We start from the raw sequence: 23,066 nt of genomic DNA, 5'->3' as shown, positions 1-23,066 counted from the left end.
TTTTTCCTTTTATCTCCTTTCTCTCATCAATTAGCTGCCATGTTGCCTTACTAATCCATGGTTTACTCTTTCCTTTTCTGTATCCTAAGACTTCTTCTGCAGCATCAACATAGGCTTTCCTCTGCTGTTCCCATATGGTATTAATGTCCCCACTGTCACCACTTGCCTCTTTTAGCATGGTCAGCTTGCTTCTGACTGATTCAGTGTATTTCTTTCTGGTTTCCTCATCCTTCAGTCGTTCATCATCTAGTCTTGGTTTAACTTTCTTCAGGTTCCTGTTGGCGCTAAGTCTGAGCCTGATTCTTGTTTTCACCAAATAATGGTCACTGTTCACGTCAGCACCTTTCTGCACTCTGGTGTCCAAGACGGAGGATCTCCACTGCCCACTGATCATTAGGTGGTCAATCTGGTTCTTCACTGTTCCATCTGCTGATACCCATGTTGCTTTGTGAATGTTCTTGTGCGTGAATAATGTGCCAGTTATGATGAGACCATTGATCTCTCAGAATTCGCACAACCTCTCACCATTGTAATTCCTATCTCCAAGCCCTTGTGTGCCCATTATCCTTTCATATCCGTTGTTGTCCTGTCCCACCTTGGCATTTAAGTCTCCCATCACAATGATTATATCTTGCCTGTTGCATTGGTCTACAGTCTGCTGAAGCATCTCGTAGAACAGTTCTTTCTCCTCATCGATTCGCTTATTGTGTGGAGCATATGCCTGGATTACTGTCAATCTTCTAAAATGAGAATAAAACCTTGCTGTAATTATCCTACTGCTGACAGGTGTCCACTCCATCAGTGCATTCCCTGCTTGTTTACTGACTAGTATGGCAACTCCACCTTTGTGCACTTCCTCATCTCCTGCATACAGCACTGTTTGTCCTGTTGCCATCTTCTGTCTGCCTGCTCCTGTCCATCTGCATTCGCTGATCCCAAGCAGGGCCAGCTTGTACTGATCTATCTCTCTGGTGATCTGTGCAGCTGTCCCCGCTCTGTACATACTCCTAACATTCCAGTGCCCGATGGAGAGTTCACTTTTGGGTGTTACTATAGATGTCATCGGTCGTTGAGCTTCCCAAAATGTTTGACCCCACGCCGTCATACTGCCATCGCTGGCCACCTCAGCTTCACCCTGTTTACTTCTATCTGTAATGTCCATGGTATCTGTAACAATCTTTTTTTGATGGGAGAAGGTTGTTAGCCTGCTGCCCAACCCCCTTACTTGGAGGACCAGTGGTTTTCTGTTGGGGTTTTCCTTCCCTTAGACCATGTTGGTTCACGACACCTTATTTCGTATTATTCGGTGTACCCCCCATACGAGGGATCCCCTATCCACCACCCAGGGGACGCGCCCCTATGCTGTATGGCCCCAGCACGAGGACATCTGTTTAAATCAGGTTTTAATCCTTTGGCTGCGCTGCCGCTTTTCAGAGCATCCTTCACAATGCACGCTTCCTAATTCTTCCCACCGAGAGCAAAAACTACATTACCCATACACCCTTTTACAAGTTAAAAGCGCATGCAACGCTTTTGCTGCTGTCCGTGTCATCAACTCAACGTGGTCTGGAGAGGTGTGTGTTTGTGTGTGAAACGTAAAACCATAGCTGCTCGGTTAAAATAAAAATACAATGAACACTTAATATGCCCTCCTGGTTTTAGACTCTGAGTAGTAAAAGAACAAGGTCAGAATCAGAGGACTTGCTGGCTGACATCCCTCCAAGCCAGAATGATAGCTGCAGGTCAGACGCAAGCTTTTTCCAATACCAGTTTCTTTCAACTTAGGGGTATTGCTAAATTAAATAGTTTTTTGAATTTTAAGGATTTGGAGACTGTTATACATGCTTTTATATCTTCCAGACTAATTATTGTAATTCTTTATATTTGGGCCTGCCAACTAAGCTGCAGCGGCGAGGCTTTTAACTGGCACAAGGAAATATGACAGCATCACTCCGGTGCTTGCTTCGTTGCATTGGCTGCCCGTGGAATTTAGAGTGCAATATAAAGTCTTGCTAATGGTTTTTAAAGGTTTACACGGGCTTGCCCCTGAATATATTGCTGACATGTTGATATGCTATGACCCTACTAGATTGTTGAGGTCTTCCTTTGAGTGTCCCAAAATCAAGACTAAAAACAAAAGGGGACGGTGCTTTTTCTGTGGCCGCCCCTCGTCTTTGGAACAACCTACCGTCACATATTAGAGCCTGCAACTTGCTGGAGTGTTTAAAATCTTTACTTAAAATGTATATTTACTCGGCTGCTTATAATTGTCCATAGTGGTAATGTTTGTGCTCAAACTGCCTTTGAGAGTATTGCTTTAGGAATTTTAATTTGTGTTGTGCTTTGTCTTCCTTGTTTTATGTAAATAGTGAATTGGAAAGCACTTTGGTCAACAAGTGTTGTTTTAAATGTGCTATACAAATAAATGTTGTTGTTGTTGTTACCCTTCTGTAGGTACGTGACAATCTCCGCTGTCGCGGCTGTCAGTTTGGTTCCCCTCGACGCAACTTCGGATTTCCTCAGGCGATGTGCGAAGTAAAAACATTATTGAAATTGTAACATAATTGCTAAACTACAAGTGAACGAAATTTTGAAGAATTTGAACGACGCGCACGGGAGTTTTACCACCGACAAAATGGAAAACAATGGAACAAAATAAAATGATGACTTTCGAGTTTCAAATGACCAGTATTTTGTTATTCTTACACCAATGGTCTTGGTGTCATTTTAAAGTTTTTTCAAGCTAGTTTTAGCATTTAACCATGTTGAAAATTTTACTCACATACCTACCTTTTGCACATTTTATTTATGTTCAATAGCTCTTTCTAGCTCAAGCAAATCCACAAACTAATAAAATGATTTATTATTTTTTACAAGGTCATCTGTTTAGTGCTGTATATAAAACCCCTTCAATAGTTGTTGTTACCCCAGGGGAGGAGTCGAGTCAGCAAAAAATGTATATATACATACATATACATACATATTATGTATATAAAAGCAAATCCACAAAAATATCGCTTTATATATATATATATATATATATATATATATATATATATATATATATATATATATATATATATATATATATATATATAAAGCGATATTTTTGAATGCCATGAGGATTTGAGCATATTTGATGATTGTATAATGCATGCTGAAAGCATTCGATTAATATAATTATTTTATTTTTGATAATTATTTTTGCGGTGTTCAGTGGCTTTTGCATCTGAGTTCCTCATATTTTCTGTATCTGTTTGCATGCACACCAAACGAAAATAAGCAAATAAAAAATGTAATAAAAAATACATTAAACACGTATGGCTCTGCATTCCAGTTTCATAGCTTCATTTATCAATAGGCAGTGATAAGAAGAAATGCCAAAACAAGCTGTAAATCTGCTTGTGCAACCACGCGCGGGATATAGTAGCTCAACCTTCTTTTCTCTTCTTACAATGTAAACACAATTAAGCCAAATTATGTAAACAAGAAATTATGTGCCAAATTGTACCCGGCAGTGCGGTATAAAAGTAATTATTATGCTTGAATCTGGGTATGAAAACAGTTTTAAATGATGTATGCATTCAAGAGACGCTTTTAACCAGTGCAACTTACAATTTATAAAGGATCAACATTTAATCAGTATGTGTGTTTGCTGGGAATCAAATCTGCAGTATGACATTTGAGTTGCTAATGTAACGGTATACTAATTCAGCTATGGCAGTAGTACTTAAAAATAACTTTTTGCTCTTAAAAGTTCATACCTGTTTAAAAGGGGCAATTGTTTTGGTGTCCCAGTATTTCTCTGTTCACGTTATCCATTATAGATTCATGAAATGTTGATGAAATTAAACCGATACCATCTGTTATCTGATGTAACAGATTAAAGTAGACAATGAGAGATGCTCTTTTTCTTTTATTATGAGCGCTTCTCATTACAAAGAGAGAAAGCGGTACCCTGCACTTAATTGTCTAGCTAAATTCAATTAATTTAACCAGCGCAATTAAACATCACCGCCAATATGATCAAATTACAATAGCATAATTAAAATAAGGCTCTCAGTCTCATGTTATGAAACACACGGATGTTTGGGTGACAGTATAAGGTTGCTGGGTGAAAACGTACAAAGAGTGGCACTCATGCATGTACAGTATAGGGTTAAAGAAGACTTGCTATGACACACAGAAAGAGAGAGAAAGAGACTGTGACTCTCTCTCTTTCTGTCTCTCTTTCTCTCTCAAGCTAATGAAACACTCCCATAATGCCGAGCTCTAGAAAAGCTTGTTATCATCCTCTTCAAATTAGATATGAAGATATATAACATCCTCAAGAAGACCACTATGAACTCAGTGCTTCTCATCAGCTGTACAGACTGAATCTTTATCATTGATGTTTCAGTATATTGGATTGTGCACTGTGCCAAACCACAAGGTAAGATGACTGCCTTAAATGCATTACTGGAAAAGAATACATATAATTATTTGTGTAATTTATTTGTTATTATGAAATTATTTTTATGTAATTCTATTCTAAAAATCATGCAAAAATATAGTAATATAGTATAAAAGTTTGATTTTTACATATTTAGTGTGTGACTTTTCAATCCTGTGGCTTTTATGACCATTGCTTTTGTGTAATGTTATGACTATCAGGTTTCCATATTAAAAAATGATTGAAATGAATGCTGAAAATGATTTGATAGTATTTCTCCTAATGAAGCCAGAGGATACGTGCAGATCAAATATCCGGTTTCATATAATGATCTGTTTATTAGCACTTTGTAAGGTATAGGGGTTCTTTATTAAAAATGCTAAACATTTCTGTTGACTTTCATTCACCATATCTGCACACATTAGCACCTGTATGACTTCTGTATGGCACAAATTCCTATTAGAACGTCCAAGCTGCTGTTTTACATACGATGAACGTGTAAGTCAAGCAACATTTGTAAGATTTTTAGTTAATATCATGTTTTGTTTCTCAAAGTTATTGTTTTGTATAGTTTAGACTTTAAATGTAGTGAATGATTTGTATGATTTTTGATTTTTTAATTTGTGGTTGAATTATTAAATAAACATCATTTTTATTGATGATGATTTATGATTAAATGATTTATTTAAGCTGCAGTCTGAACGATCTTTAATATATTTACTTATCTAATAAAAGTTCAGAAAATATGGCCAAAAATAGTCCCAAGCTGTCAATGGGTGCTGTTAAATAATTTCCATAATGTACCATTTAGGTACGGATAACACACTCTTAACAATGGGTTATTTGTAACCCAGCATTGGGTCAAAAATGGACCAACCTAGCCCTTTAAGTTGTAATTTAACCTGTTTTAATCGATTTTGGGTCAATTATAAACAAACATTGTGGGACGGTTTTCCAAACAGGGTTTAGATTAAGCCAGGACTGTGTCTTAGTTATGATTAAGATATTTAAGCAGTTTTTACAAGCATACCCTACACTCTTAAAACAAATGTGTTAAAATAACACATCTTGTGTCTAGTTAAGGACAACACATCTCTGTGTTATTTTTGAAACAACACACTTTGTGTTGTTTTAACACATATTGTGTTGTCCCTTTTATTTATTTGAACACAAAATCAACACAAAATGACACTTAATGTGTTAAAATAACACATCATGTATTAAATAACACAAAACAATGTGTTAAAAATTAACACATTCTTTATTAGAGTGTACAAAAAAACATTACCGGTGTGCATCTTGAAACAAAACTATAGCACTAATATATTTTAAGAAATGTCAGAGCAAGCTGTTTTAAGACACCTTAAATGGATAGTTCATCCAAAAATTAAAATTATGTAATTATTTACTCACCCTCATGTTGCTGTGTGCTTACCATCATTTATCAAAATATCTTCTTTTGTGTAAAAAAAAAATAAAAAAACGCATACAGGTTTGTAACAACATGAGAATGAGAAAATGATGACAGAATTTTCATAACCCAGCATTTTTTGATAGTGTATACCAGTGGTTCCCAAACTTTTTCAGCGTGCGGCCCCCCTTGTGTATGGTGCATTCCTTCGCGGCCCACCAAAGAAAATTTGTGACAAAAAACTGTTCTAAAACTCAACATTTTAATAAAAAAAAACATTAAATTATACAAAAAAGTAGTGCTTTTGGTTAGTAGCCTTATTGTTTTTAGGTTTAATTCCACAGAATTCATGATAAATTAATGTATTTCATAAAATGTCATAAAACTGGGGCCCCCCTGGCACCATCTCGCGGCCCCCAGTTTGAAAACCACTGGTGTATACATTTGGTACCAATACCCTGTGAGGTATGGGAGAGCGGGGGCGAAAGTACCATTTTTTCAGAAAAACTTAATTTTAAAAGATAATGTTATAGACAGTGATATATTTTTGCTGTGGTCAATAACTCACAAGTGTGGTCTATCCATAGACTGTAAAAAAAGATGGACGACGCGACGTCGCCTCCCACCATTGTAATGAATTGAAGCCAAAAATGTCCGACCACGGTCGCCGCCATGTTACGTAAAAACGTCAGTTTGGAGCCGAGGCATGCGCAGAAGGAATCGTCCGTGAAGCCAGAGGCGGAGCCGCGGTATCAAACTTCCGCCCAAACGCTCGCGCGGCCAATTCAACTACTCGAATCATAACGACACGCCCCGTTTCTATACCATCAAATTACAAGCTAAAATGAAACTTATCACAAAAATGAACACTTGAACATATATCAGCGTGATAACAACTACTTTAAAGGACCAAAACCATCTTTCGAAAACTTTTATTGGAAGTGTAAATATTTGTTTTTATTTAGAGCATAGTCCCATTCATTTGAATGGAGAGGGCGGGGTTATGACTTGTACTACAGCCAGCCACCAGGGGGCGATCAAAGAGCCAGAGGCTTCACTTTTCAAGGCTTATGAGGCACACCCGGGTCTATCAATACCAGGTGGAATTTTGTAAAAATGTAAAACGACTTCAGTATAATTTCACTTCAAACATAAATAGTGAATTGTTACATTCGACCCCACCTGCAGGAACGAAAGTAACACAACAAAACAAGATGGATTTTTGTGTTACACTTGTTTTTATTAAATATACATGACTATGACCTCGTTAATATGTAACTGCAAACATATTTTGTAATTTATCTTTGCGAAAAAAAGAAATTACATTTTCATTTTAAATTTCAGTTTTATCAAATGTCTCAAAAGCAACCAACAGTACAAACTTAAAATGTTGAGAATAAAAAAAATGATCATACAGTTTGAACACTATAAAAATGAAATTAGAATAATATTAATTTTCAACATATACAACAGTATTAGCAGCGAGACAAAAGTAACAAGTGTTACTTTCGACCCGACAGGATCTCCTCGCATTTAAACCCGATTTACTTTTATTTTGAAAAAGTCAGAGAGGTCAAACTTCAGGATGTGTTAAAGCACTAAATAACCTGTAGATCGATCAGTATTGCAACACATGAAACTAGAAACACAATGCGTTATAAGAACAAAATGACCGCTTTAGGAATTTACTTATCATTGCTTTTGCCCCGGTTTTCCCCTACTAATACTCGTGAATATTAAAGCAACACTATGTAGTTTCCATGTAAAATTACTTACAGCTCCCCCGTGTGGTTGAAAAGCGCAACAGTGCCTGGTATCAGACACTCTTCTGCAGGCAGGGGGAGGGGCGGGGCTGTGTGCTTTACCCTCCACCATCACTTTTAGAGTGTGCTTGTAGCAGCTAGGAGGCTGCTCAGGTTGCAGCAACAGTACAATTTGTCCAGTTAAAAGATGTTCTATCACTGAAATAATTTTAGAGACATTATTTAAAGGTAAAAAAACTACATAGTGTTGCTTTAAAGGGTACAGTACTTCCTCAGTGACAGCTATAGGGATTCTTTTTTCTGACAGTGTATCCTTGCTAATAAATCTCAATTAAAGCTACAAATGAGAATTGCTATGCTGGATAGGACAACACATGTATTGGAAAAAAATATATTTATGAGCTTGAAGATAACTAAATGTCTCCAGCAGCTTTGGTCCTGTTGAGGGAACTGAATGCTGCACATGAAACTCCATTTACCACAAATTTTCAATCTTCAATTGCATTGGACGAAGATGTGAAACTTTCTTTTTAATCTCTCCTTTCTCTGCAATTTAATTTGATCGCTTCATTAATTGCAGAGTGAATCGCAGCCTCATTTAAACAACAAAATCATTACCTACATTTTTTATTGCTTCATGTTATCATCGGAAGACACGTGGACCTCATGAAAATACTCAATTTTGTAATAATATCTGTAATAAAATGTTTTGTACTGTATGTAATTTGTGTGCCAGCTTGCCTTCTTTTGTGTAAGTCACCTGCCTCATTTGTATTGCATGAGCATAACAAATGTTTTAATAAAAAATCTTGCACAGTTCATAATTTTTTCCCTTAGCTCCACACTTGCCCGGAGCAAACATCTTGTTTCTTCTTTTTATTTTTTGACAGTCATTGGGCCTTTTTACCAGGTAGCCTATACCTCAAATAAAAGCTACATCATTTGGCGAGCAGGGCAGGCGAGAGCCGTTATTAGAGCCGACATTATTGTAATGAGGTATATATGTGGAGAGGAAGTAGGTGGAAACCGGAACACATTTAACACTTTAACATTTACATAAACACAATTACAAAACAAAGTAAAAGTAAAAGTCACAAACAAAACATCAAACACATTACAATAATGTCCAGGCCTGGTCCTCTCTTGTCCTTCACTGTCGTTGGTCCTCCATTCATACTTCTGGATCTTCTCCGTGGGATACGAGACCGGTGTGCCTCACAGCTGATACTCATTAACAATCGCGTCACCAGTCTCGCGCCGCTCCCACGGCTCTCGCCCACCCTGCTCGCCACATATCCAAGCGTTACAGCTTTCAAACGTTTTGAATCGAAATGGCTTCCTTCCATTTTAAGATTTTCTGGATTTAACAAAGCGGGCCTTTTAGGGAATCCTAACCATTTTGTGTGCAAAACGTGCCATTTATTTAATTTATTGATTACAGTTTTTTACAGACGCTAGGACACATTTCTCAATACTTAGGTCACTTTTGCTAAACTCTTCACACAGTTCTCCTAACAAACTTTCAGCTTGTCAAAGCAGTTCATTTCACATTCAATTTGCACTACAACTACCAACACACTTTATTCAGGTCTTAAATCAACTAATTCTTCCAGAACACTAGCAAAGGTTGACAGTCGACAAACACACTGTCACCCCCAAAACAATGACCTACAAAACACAAACAACATGTAGCATTATACAATGTTTACTTGTGTAAAACAAGGACACATCTCTGTTTATAATTCACCGCAATATATGTAACTGGAATGAATCAGACATGATGCAAAATTCTTCAATATTTTATGTAGTTACAGTTTTTTACAGACGCTAGGACGCATTTCTCAATACTTAGGTCACTTTTGCAAAACTCTTCACACAGTTCTCCTAAAAAAATTTCAGCTTGTCAAAGCAGTTCATTTCACATTCAATTTGCACTACAACTACCAAAACACTTTATTCAGGTCTCAAATCATCTCATTCTTCCAGAACACTAGCAAAGGTTGACAGTTGACAAACACACTTTGTCACCCACAAAACAATGACCTAAAAAACACTAACAACATGTAGCATTATACAATTTTTTCTCTGTTTATAATTCACTGCAATGTATGTCACTGGAATGAATCAGACATGATGCAGAATTCTGCAGTATTTTATGTTGTTTATTTTTATTTTTGCACTGAGTTATTCCAAAATACAAGAATTTGTATACACACCATCCACTGATACAGATACAATAGTAATGCTAATCTACTCTTTCTTCTCCATTTGGCCAAGTGTTTTTATAGCATTTATTTTTAAGATTTCAAATATATTTCATTAAAATATTAGAAATGTACCAAATTGCTGTCTTACTCAGTTTTTTTATGCTATTGTTTTGAACATAAGTCACAGTTTTGAAAACAGTATGTAAGCATGTGCAAATTGGTCTGTACGTACAAAGAGTTTTGGCAGTGTTTGTGTCTAAGTGAGAAAAGATTTCATGAAATTTGAGAGATGAAGTCATTGAATGCATTTTGTGCCAAAGCAATGATACAGTTTTTTACAATCACTTTGCTACTATTTTCAGAACATTGATGTCCTTTTTCACAACTCTAGACACAAAACTCACAACCAAAGATCAAAATGCACATTTTTCAAAACTCTTAACTCTTTTCTCAATTGCTTGGATACAATACACATAAAACTTGGATCATTTGTTCATTCAACCAAAATCACATGTTCAATATGACACAACTTAACATCAAAGTACTACTGTTTCAAAAGGCTATTCACACATCACATTTCAAATAAGTGTCTATTCATTTTCTTACAATGATCTAACTATCAATCAATACAACTGCCCAAAATGATAAGTAACTGTTGCATTATTCGTAATAGTTGTATGGAAACAGACAAAGAATCTTCCATGTTTACTGAAAATCATGAAAGTTTCAAGATAATGAGGTTCATTGTAACCAATAAGCATGGAGCATGAACCAATTATCACTGTACTGTATAGATGCAGGCCCTTGTAAATGCTTGTCCAATTCTGCCAACTTGTTACTGATGATTGAGTGCAGATTGTGAAATGATGTGACCTATGTTGTGATTGTACTGTAGTGTTTTCATCAATACATTACAAACTTTGTTCAATGATTCCAATGTGTCTGTCGTATTCTCTCTACTACTGCAGAACTTTTACAGATATGTATTTGCTCTACACGTACCATAATGAAATCTGTATCAACAATTTTGTTCTACAATACTTAATGATTGTACAAACAATGACTTAGTGAAACTATCAGTTGCTTGTGTGTGGGTGATCTATAGTTATGTTTCCATGGTATTTCACAGTAAATTTGTGTTTTGAAACAATGATTGTGCAAGTGCAAGATGTCTTTAAAGATGTGAATGCACAATGCAATGCTTTGAACACTAGACAGCCTGTGTTACAAGTGATTACCGTTTTGAGTTCTGTATCTAGAGTTGTGAAAAATGACATCAATGTTCTGAAAATAGTAGCAAAGTGATTGTAAAAAACTGTAATTGATCCTCAGTTTAGCCCACATAGACTTCTGTTGTGCTCACTGTGTGAAGAGTTTTGCAAAAGTGACCTAAGTATTGAGAAATGTGTCCTAGCGTCTGTAAAAAAAAAAACTGTATTTTAATTTTTTGGCACTAAGTAATTCCAAAATACAAGAATTTGTATACACACCATCCACTGATACAGATACAATAGTAACGCTAATCTACTATGTTATTGTTTTGAACATAAGTTACAGTTTTGAAAACAGTGTGTAAGCATGTGCAAATTGGCCTATACGTACAAAGAGTTTTGGCAGTTGTTGTGTCTGAGTGAGAAAATAATTTATGAAATTTGAAAGATGTAGTCATTGAATGCATTTTCTGCCAAAGCAATGATAATTGATCCTCAGTTTATCCCACACATACTTCTGTAGTGCTCACTGTGTGAAGAGTTTTGCAAAAATGACCTAAGTATTGAGAAATGTGTCCTAGCGTCTGTAAAAAAAACTGTATTTTAATTTTTTGTGTGTGTGTCTAAAGGCCTGTCCACACAAAACAACTATAAAGTGCCTCTTTCTATTAGACTTGCTCCTTTACCTGTCTTTAAGTATAACTTAAAAACCTTTTTATTTGGAAAAGCTTTTACTTAATATTGACATTTTATTTCCTTTATTGTTATTTTTTTCTTTTTATAGTTATTTTATATGGAGAAGCATTCTTTTATTGTGTTGGATTCGATTATATTTACAGTACCTTAAATGTCTGTTTTTCTTTTGTAGCTCTGGTTTTATTATTATTGATTGTTGGTTTAGTGTAAAGCACTACAACATGGTTGAATTTAATAGTGATATTTCCAAAACTGACACTGATTTTGAACTACTAGTGTTTTCACAAACGAATGATAACATAGGGGCAGTTTCCTGGACAGGGTTTAGATTAATCCAGAAATAGGCATTTTAGGACATTTAAGTAGTTTTTACAAACATACCTTACAAAAAACAATACTGGTTGTTTTATAATTCATCAGATGAATTGAAAGTCTGAAAAGTGACCACAACAATATCATTCCTCTGTATTTTTATAGTTGTTTTGTGGACGCTGCTATTCTCTTCAAAACCTTGAAGCAACTACTGCTTTAATTTGTTACGATGATACATGACCTTATGTTTCGATACATGACCTGCCGGCTCTATATCACACATTGCCTTCATTCAATAAACTCTGTGTGGGGAGACTGAAACTTATAAAGTGCAAAACAACATTTCATTGATTTCATTGCTCATCAGAACAGAGATCATGAGACAGCAATTTCAGCTAAGTAGATTTTTGGAAAACGCTTTAAAAATTGGGTCAATAATGCCTGTCCTCTAAAGGTTATCACAGAGTCCACTTTATAGATTCAATCTGTTTTACTCTTTTCAAGAGAAAAGGACAATAAATTTGGTTGCACAAATAATAAAACAGAAATCGTGATCGCAATTACTGATCTGCAATGATATGAATCTGAAATACTGTGATTGCAAATAAAGTGTACCAAAATAAGTTCGATGTTATAAAAAAAATGTTTTTACCGGTTTGTGTTTTCAGTCTTTTGATTAATTGTTATGCATCTTTATCTTCTGGCTTAGTCATGGCAGACAAAGTGTTTTTAATTTAGAGCCGTTAGCAAGAAAACAATATACAGTAATGATCAAAATGACTCTTTAATGAATATGTCTCATACACTCCCATAATTAAAGGTACAAAAGCTATCACTAGGGTGGTACCCTTTCAAAATAAAGGGTATCGTCCCAGTGAAAGCTTTTGTATCTTTATCTGTGAACGTGTATGGCTTTCAAAAATAAAATAAATATCTCTCTGTCTTGCATTTTCCAGGTCAAGAATGATTTCCAAATCAAACTGTTCCTTCACGAATACCTCACTGTCTATGTGTATTCAAGACCTACTGTGTAATACCAGTGTTGGGCTAAACCTCAGTGAGGTAGAGATAGATGAGTTTTGCCTCGACCACGACGAGTACCTGGAGAAATATCTAGGACCTCGGCGTTCTCCGGTCTTTCTGCCCATTTGCATCACCTACCTGATGATCTTCTCAGTAGGGGCGTTGGGCAATGTTCTCACCTGCACCGTAATTGCTCGCAACAAGATCATGAGGACACCGACCAACTTCTACCTGTTTAGCTTGGCTGTGTCCGACCTCCTTGTCCTTCTTTTGGGAATGCCATTGGAGCTCTATGAAATGTGGAGTAACTACCCATTCCTTCTGGGCAAGAGCGGCTGCTACTTCAAAACCTTCCTGTTTGAGACTGTATGCTTTGCGTCCATCCTAAATGTAACGGCGTTGAGCGTGGAACGCTACATCGCAGTGGTCCACCCACTCAGGGCCAAATACGTTGTGACGCGCACTCACGCCAAGCGGGTGATCTTAAGCGTGTGGAGCGTTTCCATGTTGTGCGCCATACCCAACACGAGCCTCCACGGCATTTTTACCCTCCCTTTTCCCAAAGGCAAAGGAACAGGGGGCGCGCCAAATTCTGCTACATGCATGCTGGTCAAGCCACGTTGGATGTATAACCTGATCATTCAGATTACCACTTTTTTGTTTTTCCTCCTGCCCATGTTGACCATCAGCGTGCTGTACCTGCTAATCGGCATCCAGCTGAAGCGAGAGAAGATGCTGCAGGTCATGGGCGCAAAGGCCAGCATGGGACAAGACGGCTACTCAAATGCACACAGTCAACAGCAGAAAGCACGTCGCAGGCAGGTCACTAAAATGCTGTGTAAGTAAATCAGCTGGACAAATATTTCACTTATAGATGACCATGCCTTGCTTGTCCAAGCAAGGATAAGTATTAAAGTCGGCATGAAACAAAAGTAGTGATTGTCTTATTTTCCCCATTGTACGATATATCAAAGTGAAAAGGCTTCTGAAATGAGAAAAAAGAGGGCAGGACTTGATTTAGTCCATTGAGAACTAACTAGACCATCTGAAATTGGGTCATGTTGCTATTTCCTAATTGCTGCGATCTTTTCCTGGGCCCCGCCCTCGCACCATTCTACGTGATCGTTTTGAGAAGGGATGGAGATTTTTGATAAAAGATTATGAGAACACATTATTATTATTTTTTAATAATGAAGCTCACAGATAAGTCATTTGTAAAAAATACCACAAGTTTTTAATTTTAATTTCATGCCGACTTTAAGCTACACTGTAAAAAATCCGTAGAAATTACAATGTTATTGCAGCTGGGTTGCCGGTAATTTACCGTAGATTTACATTCATGTTATTTACTGGCAAGAGTTTGTTCAAAGTTAAATAATTTTTAATTATTAACAAGGCAAGACTCGTAAATGTTTAATGTTCATTTAGCTTTGAACAAAATGTTGCCAGTAAAAAACTTAAATCTACGGTAAGTTACCGGCAACCCAGCTGCAATTTCTACGGAATTTTTTTACAGTGTATAGTCACTGAAAAAACTCAATTTACATGAAAAAATAGATAATTTTCACTCAGAAAATGGCATCATAAGTAGATTTGTTTAGAAACTGGTAACTGGAAACGGATAAAATTTTGTTTGTAATTTTAAGTAAAGTAGATTTCACATCACAGTTCCTTTAAAATGTACTTGCATTTTCTAAGAATTTATTTTCAATTTAAATTTATTTGTATAATGCTTTTCACAATGCACATTCAATCAATCAATCAAAATTTATTTGTATAGCACTTTCAACACCATAACAATGATCCAAAGTGCTTTACACATGGTAAAAATCATTATATACGTCATAAAAAGTATAATCATAAAACACACCAAAAACTAACAATAAAATAAAAGTACATAAAATACACTGACTTAACTGTAATTTCTACAGTTACCACAAAATGCCCAGTAAAATACCATAATTTTCTTTTCCAGTTTATTACTGTAATATGCATTGCATTATGGATATTAACATTTAATTTATAGTGATTTACTGTATGTTTTGAATTTGCGGTAGACTGCTGTAAAACAACAGCAGTAGTGCTACTGTAGTTGAATAAAGTAGTGTTATAAAAGCATATAAAATGGAAAAATAAAATGTATCTGTGAAATGAAATACATTTTATTTGTTATGCTTTTAGCAATGAAGCAAATTTCAAAATGTGAATTGTTTTTCAGCAGTGTAAATAATTTATTGAGAATTGTAGATAGAAACAAGAAAGGGATTATGGATAAATGCTTGACCGTCAGATTTGAATTTGACCTCAAGACTTGAAAACACTAGTGACGCCAAGATTTCGCTCCTCGGAGTGTCGGGAGAGTGACAGAAGACGCTACTTGGGGAGTGTAGCGAGTAAGTTTCATCAAGTGACTCTGTAGCACTGTGGTAGTGTTATGGACCTACGACATGGGGGACCTGGTTTGATTCCCCTTTAAGGATTTTTTTAAACTAGGTTACAGTAAGGGTATTATACTGTAAAATGGATCTGTTGTAAAGGCATCATACTGTAAAAAACATGTACAGTTGTGATACTGTAATGGGGCAGTTACAGTAACTCACCGGCAACACGTACAAAGTGAATTGTACAAAAACATATGATTATCCTAAAATAAAACAATAGCCAAACCCCATCCCATCCCCAATTAGGCCATATTAGCCACCTCGTAAAATACGTACGGATTGCCATGAGATAGCATTGATTATGCAATTTGTTTAAGTTAAGTAAACTGGACAAGGAGCAAAATCTTTTCAGTCAAGAGTCAATGATGCCTTTTATCAGATTTAGGGTTATTTAATTACTTCTCTGTGGTAATATTTTTGATTTGCTTTATTCAAAAGACACTGAAATTCGAAGAAGCTACTGTGACATTTACAGTGTATACCGATCGAAAGCAAAACAAATGCTTATTTTATAGCACAAATGTCTGGAATTAAAAACTGTTGTACTGTACAGCTCTGGTTTGAACTGCCTGAGGAAAACAATCAAACACGATTTTCAGAAAGAGTTTGATTTGATTTAAACCATGCACTTACCCTTCAAGCACTGCTTGCCAAATTAAATTGGGTTTCAGCAGGTGCACTTTTCCAAATTAAAATACAATTCACAGTCTATATCCATGTTATCAGTGACAAGTACTATAAGCATTGAATCAAATAAAGGCAGGACATACAAGCTATACTGTCACAGCCTTTACAGTGTGACTGTGCACAACAATATTAAGGTTAATAATAAAGTAAATTATTAAATGTCTGAACCTAAAAAGAAACATCACAAACATAAAAATATTGAACACTGGTTGTGTATTGTGGTGTCTAAAGATTTAAACCACTTTAGTTTGTATCTTTTAAGAAGTGTAATGTGAATATCAACTGCAGAATGATTTGCTTGAGACTTTCGTTTAATGTCTTCTCTTTCTTAGTTGTGTATTTCAGGTAATTATGATACAATTCACAACTATTAAACGTCTACATATAGTTTCTTATATATTAAACACTCACCTAAAGGATTATTAGGAACACCATACTAATACTGTGTTTGACCCTCTTTTGCCTTCAGAACTGCCTTAATTCTATGTGGCATTGATTCAACAAGGTGCTGAAAGCATTCTTTAGAAATGTTCGCCCATATTGATAGGATAGCATCTTGTAGTTGATGGAGATTTGTGGAATGCACATCCAGGGCATGAAGCATCCCAAAGATGCTCTATTTGGTTGAGATCTGGTGACTGTGGGGGCCATTTTAGTACAGTGAACTCATTTTCTTGTTCAAGAAACCAATTTGAAATTATTCGAGCTTTGTGACATGGTGCATTATCCTGCTGGAAGTAGCCATCGGAGGATGGGTACATGGTGGTCATAAAATGATGGACATGATCAGAAACAATGCTCAGGTAGGCCGCGGCATTTAAACAATGCCGAATTGGCCTAAAGTGTGCCAAGAAAACATTCCCAACACCATTACACCATTGCATTAATGAGAAAATGAACATGTGTTCCTAATAATCCTTTATGTGAGTGTATATGTAAGCATCTAGTATAGTTTAATTTTGTTATTTGGAATTAGGGATGCATCAATTGGCTGTTACTTACAATTTAATATACAGGATTGTGACAAATTTAAAGATGAAGAGCTGCGTTTAAGAACCACCAGTAAAAGACATAAAGACAAAATTGAAAGGTTGGTCCTAGACTTTATACACCCAGCAAAGTAAAGCTGTTTTTTGCGACAACATTCCCAGTTTTATCCTCGCTATCATAGCCCTGAGAGCACCCTTATTAAATCAATGGGATATATTCATTCCATGTCCTCTGACTTAAAGGCGGGGTGCATGATCTCTGAATGTCAATGTTGATATTTCAAATCCCCTAAACAAACACGCCCCTACCCCAATAGAATCTGAACTTTCTTTTGATAGACCTGCCCCACACATACGCAACCCAGGCAACGATGTTGGTTGGTAGACACTCCCCTTACTGTTGATTGGCTACAAGTGTGTTTTGGTAGTCGGTCCGACTCCCTTTTTCAAAGTGTTTTTCAAAAATCATGCACCCCGCCTTTAAATCCACTTTTAAAATGTAAATGAGTGAGGCCAGGGACATTGCCAGGGACATTCCTTTATTGGGGCACGTGTCCCGCTCTAAATCTGCTGTGTCCCAGTATAAATTTCAAGGTTTAACAATTTACAATATTTACAATATAAACTTCATTTATAGACATGTATGGTTTGATTACTTTGAATGTGTAGATTGCATAACCTGGTGATGTCAACAGCACCTTTAGAAATACATTTACTAAAACAATGGTGGCGTGTTCAATACTTATTTTATCGGCTGTATATGCAACGTAATAACTCAATTCCCACTTGTAAAAGCAATGCAGTTGCATTTTAGCTGTAAGTCAGACACGTGCATACACAGAAGTCCAGGTGATGGCACGAAATTTAGTTAAAAAACATGACGAAACTAAAGTAAGTTTATTAATAACAACAATGCAATAATTTTATTTTAACTAAAAAATGTGTTACTATGGACATTATATTGTTTATTTGTGCGAAGCAGGAAAAGGGAAGCAGAAAGATGCTGAGTTTGAGGAACGAAAGACAAACTACAGCCTCAGCCAGTCTCAGATATCAGAGACAAAAGTCACAGGAAAACCTCTGTCAAGTCTATAAAACTGCATTGCTGCTAAGAAAATGTACACATTTATGTGTTCTGTACTGTACTGTACTGACAGATACAATTCATATTTACTTCGCTAGTTCACCACACTACACAAACAGTTGGTGTAAACAATATGCATATATAATGCATAAAGACCATAAACATATGCCTTTATTGTAATATCAGCCATAAAATGGTTTCTCCCCTCTAAAAACAAAAGATGCTAAATGGTGACCCCCATATGGTTCTTCATAGGTACTTTATAGGTGCTATACTGTAGCACTAAAAATAGTTCCTCAATGATTATGAGCCAAAAACCACTTTAAGTGCTACAGTATGTAGCACCTATAAAGTACCTATGAAGAACAAAAAGAAATGTCACAAGTGCTGGTGATTGACACTCAAGTGGATTTTTTGGCATAGCATAATGGTAGAGATAAAAATACTGACTAAAAATGTGCTCAACCATTTGGTTGAGTGGTAGTTAAAGGGTTAAGAAAGCTACTGGGTAACTCTCTAACCTGAAACAGTACTTTATATAATAATCATGCATGCAGCTGAAAACGCAGCTTGAAGTTTCTTTGATCAGTCTCCCTCTGAGACCGATGTGCTGTTGTTACTTTTATTTAACCTAGTGCAAATTAATCAGGCTGATAATATTCATCTATAAAGACTTTAATTTGTGTAATAATCTTAAAAAATGTTCATTATAACTAAATCAACAATATAAAGATAAAAGAGTAGGAATTGCTCACCACTCTTAACAGAAAATAAATCAATTGAGGAAAAATCTTTTATGTTTTTAATAAAAGTGGAGAGGTGGAGAGAGGGAATTGGTTATGGTGGACATGAGAAACACCACCCCCTATGCTGGGGCGAGGAGCCCATTAAAAGTTAATCTGACCTAATTTAAAGTTAATCCATGCATCCACTTATCAACATCCAGAGATCTGATCGATATTGTCTGCTTACTACTGTATACAACCGTGCACAACAAATTTTTTTTTTGTATGTACACTGATAGAAAAATTTTTAAAATATGTACCCCAGCTGTTATTGGGGCAATACCCTTTAAATGGTCCTAATATGTTTTGGTACAGATATTTATACATTTACTACCAATACTGTATGTAGCTATGAGGTAAGAATAGGCATTATTTAGGTACAAAGCTGTCATTTTTTAAAGGGTACTGCACAGTGATAGCTGTGCTGCAGTACATATTTTGTAAACATTTTTCTGAAAGTGTTAATGATTTCACTACTGCTCAAAAGTTCATTTATTCATTTATTATTTATTTCATTTATTACAAATTATCCAAAATTAATCAAATATGTTATATTTTTGCATCTTTATATCAAGAATTTACCCTAAAATTTTCTACATTTAATGTTCTTTAGATGCTTTACAGTATTGGGGGAAGTTTCGAACATTCAGGGCTCTATCTTACACCCGGCACAATGCAGCGCAATGCGTGACGCAAGTGTCTTTTGCTAGTTTCCACCCTGCGCAATTATAATTTTCATGTTTAGCGCCGCGTTGTTTAAATAGCAAATGCATTTGCGCCCCCTTTTGCGCCCATGGGCATTCTGGTCTGAAAACGAGGTGTGTTCAGGCGCATTGTTGGCGCGTTGCGACTAAAATAGACTACGCCATTGACCAACAAAAACCTGGTCTAAAGTCTAAAGTCAATGGCGCAATATGTTTTTTGTTATTTGAAGAGCGCATTAGTAATATGCGCCTATAAACGATCGACAACGCGGGTTTGCTTATCACACACAAGAATGCGCAGCAGCACAAAAACACTTTTAAATATGAAAGATTAAAGGATTGAATGTAAAAGATTATTATTGAGTCTCTTGGACATAAATGAGGACTAATTATGAGACGTTAGAAGGCACAAAAGCTGCTTCACCTGCAGCCTGGTAAGTAAATAAATGCTTTGCTTTAAACAAATGCATCTGTTTTTAAATGTTTTTAAATGCTACCTCACGGATTTATTGTATATGATGAATCTGTACCTGCGGATATGGTGAGATGAGAAACATTTTTAAGTAATGCTTAAAAAAACTCGTGACGCTGTCTAAGTGCTAAAACGTGCAGAGAGACGTTTGTAAATTCTTTATCTCATGTTTGTTACAAATAAAGTATTTTTAGAGTACAAACCTTATCTTACATACTTGTAAATAATTTTTTGATGATATTGGATAGCCATACATTTAAAGCAATTAAAAGCCTGCTTTTTTACTTCCATGACTAAAAGAAAAGGGATTTTAAAGGTTTTAAGGACAAAATAACAATTTCAATACAAGTGAAAAACAACACAATTATTTAACATTAATCTTAAACTGGGAATCTTCTTCCTCCACTTAGTTTTTCAGTTTACAAAGTCCGTCATCTAAATAGGTATTAGACATAGCGCCAGCGCAACAGGCTTTTAAAAGGGATGAGAGCAGAGACTCTCATTGGTTTCTTGCACGTTACGCCCGAAATACTCCCATTAATCATTAAAAATAGGACCAACCCTTTTCAACCATACGCTCGGCCCACAAACCATTTTTCCCGTTGTTAAATTAGCAAAAGTGGATTCGGACACGCCCATTTAGATGTTGCGCTGTGCGCTTTAGACCATGCGCTTAGAACGTTAAAATAGGGCCCTCAGACATGCCTTCAGGTCAATAGGATCATAAAAACATTTCATTTAACTGACCCTGAACTTTAGCTGGGGTGCGTTTCCCAAAAGCAACTACGATCGCAAGTTCTGTCCTGACCATAGTCAGCCAACCATGCTTTTGGAAAACGCACCAATAAATGGTAGGCTTATGACAATTTTAAAATAAATTTCACATGCAACACATTAATCTTTATTTCTCTTCAGTTGTGCTTGTGGTCATGTTCGGCATCTGCTGGGCTCCTTTTCACACCGATCGCCTGATGTGGAGCTTTATGGACCAGAGCACCAGCGACCACCCCGGGATCTTTCAGGTCTACGAGTATGTTCACGTCATTTCGGGTGTCTTCTTCTACCTGAGCTCGGCCATTAACCCCATCCTGTACAACCTGATGTCCACCCGTTTTAGGGAGATGTTTAAGGAGGTGATGTGTCACCGTACATGGCACCCAGCCCCGAGGAAACGCTCTCTGAGCATGACCCGGATCACTATGCGCAGCACTGTCAGTGAAATCCCACCTTGTAATGGCACAGTCGCTAATGAAGGAGAAGATTACGATGTATGCGAATGTCATGGAAATAAGATCACACTTTCTTAAGAAAGCAAGCTGAACTTGTATTGTGTTGTATTATATTTGGTGTCAAAGCTTATTTGCTTTGCATTCTGGGTAAAGCTTTTGTTTATTTTAAGCTGATGTGCGTCATTTTTGTTGCAGTTGTTTTTCTTAACATCTAAAGAGAATAAGTAACCCATGACTTGGATCACTAACACTATGGGCCGGTTTCCCGGACAGGGTTTAGATTAATCCAGGATTAGACCTTATTTATATTAGGACATTTAGGCAAGGCAAGGCAAGGCAAGTTTATTTGTAAAGCACATTTCATACACATAGGTCATTTAAAGTGCTTTACATAGAAATGAGAAAACAATCTAAGAGACAAATTATGACTTTATTTTGAGTCTTTAGACCCCTAGAGTCAAGGTGTGTGTTAACCTTGAGAGTTTCACCATTATACATTATTATCACCAAACACAGTGACTTCAGTTTTGTCTTTGTTTAACTGGAGGAAGTTTTGACGCATCCAACTGTTAATTTCATCAATGCATTTACATAAAGAGTCAATGAGGCTGTAGTCATTGGGATGCAGGGTTAAGTATATCTGGGTGTCATCTGCAGAGCTGTGGTAAGCAATTTGGTTCTTTTTCATTATTTGACTAAGTGGGAGCATATATAAATTAAAGAGAAGCGGGGCAAGAATTGAGCCCTGTGGGACTCCACATGTCATGGATGTCCACTCAGATTTATGGTTATCAATGTTCACATAGTAACCTCTCCCTTTTAGGTATGATTTAAACCATTTGAGGACCATCCCAGAGAGCCCTACCCAGTTTTCCAGTCTATGTAAGAGCATGGTGTGATCCAACGTGTCAAAGGCAGCACTAAGATCTAGTAGCACCAGCACTGATAATTTGACCTAAATCAGAGTTTAAGCGAATATCATTTATTATCTTTATGAGCACTGTCTCTGTGCTGTGATGCTGACGGAAACCTGATTGAAAATTGTCCAGTAGTTTTAAGTAATTTTTACAAACAGACTGAATGCAATGTAAATTACTTTAAAGCATCTGCTAAACGCATAAATGTATATATATAACTTTCATGTTGAAACTGTGACCTAGTGCAGAAGTGGCTAAATATTTTGTTTATGTCTATATTAATAGTTTTTATGTGACGTCACGTACTTGGGGGAACAATGTCACATATTCGCTGAAGGGCAAGAGAGTGCTATCTGCCATTGTTTGCAGGTTAAGAAGTGTGTGATATCTTTAGTTTAGCCTTAATACGGATAGTTGAATAAATTGCACTAACTGACGAGGAATAAAAACTGGGCTATGCTTCTACAGAATGCCGTCAGAGAAGTAAACCCAGAAAGGAGGAAATGATGATTTCATTGATATGCTTTAAAGGTGCCGTAGAATGTAAAACTGTATCTACCTAGCCATAGATGAATAATAAGAATCCTGTACATGGTAATGACATATTGTGAGCATCAAACACGATGCCTTATGTAAACTTTGTGCATGCAAAAGACAGCTGGAAAACAAGCCAATCTCAACATAACACAGAATGTGATGATAC

General features: G+C 36.3%; 1 protein-coding gene across 1 annotated transcript; it reads left to right on the top strand.

Moving 5' to 3' along the window:
• The first annotated feature begins 4,254 nt into the window (after window positions 1-4,254).
• On the top strand, window positions 4,255-23,005 carry nmur1a (neuromedin U receptor 1a). The gene is made up of 3 exons (XM_055218323.2): window positions 4,255-4,432; window positions 12,989-13,893; window positions 21,133-23,005. Exons 2-3 carry the CDS (start codon window positions 12,996-12,998, stop codon window positions 21,522-21,524), a joined length of 1,290 nt encoding a protein of 429 aa, XP_055074298.2. The 5' UTR covers window positions 4,255-4,432; window positions 12,989-12,995; the 3' UTR covers window positions 21,525-23,005.
• The last annotated feature ends 61 nt before the right edge of the window (window positions 23,006-23,066 follow it).

The sequence above is a fragment of the Misgurnus anguillicaudatus genome, chromosome 23 (assembly GCF_027580225.2).
Source record: "Misgurnus anguillicaudatus chromosome 23, ASM2758022v2, whole genome shotgun sequence".
Taxonomy (NCBI): Eukaryota; Metazoa; Chordata; class Actinopteri; order Cypriniformes; family Cobitidae; genus Misgurnus; species Misgurnus anguillicaudatus.
The sequence above is the reverse complement of the archived record's forward strand: the minus strand, read 5'-3'. Positions and strand labels throughout refer to the sequence as shown.

What these genes read in the sequence shown, in the direction of transcription:
- nmur1a (XM_055218323.2), top strand. Translation starts at nt 12,996, where the DNA reads ATGATTTCCAAATCAAACTGTTCCTTCACGAATACCTCACTGTCTATG. An exon ending in GCAGGTCACTAAAATGCTGT is followed by an intron (nt 13,894 to 21,132) that starts GTAAGTAAATCA and finishes ATTTCTCTTCAG; the next exon opens with TTGTGCTTGTGGTCATGTTC.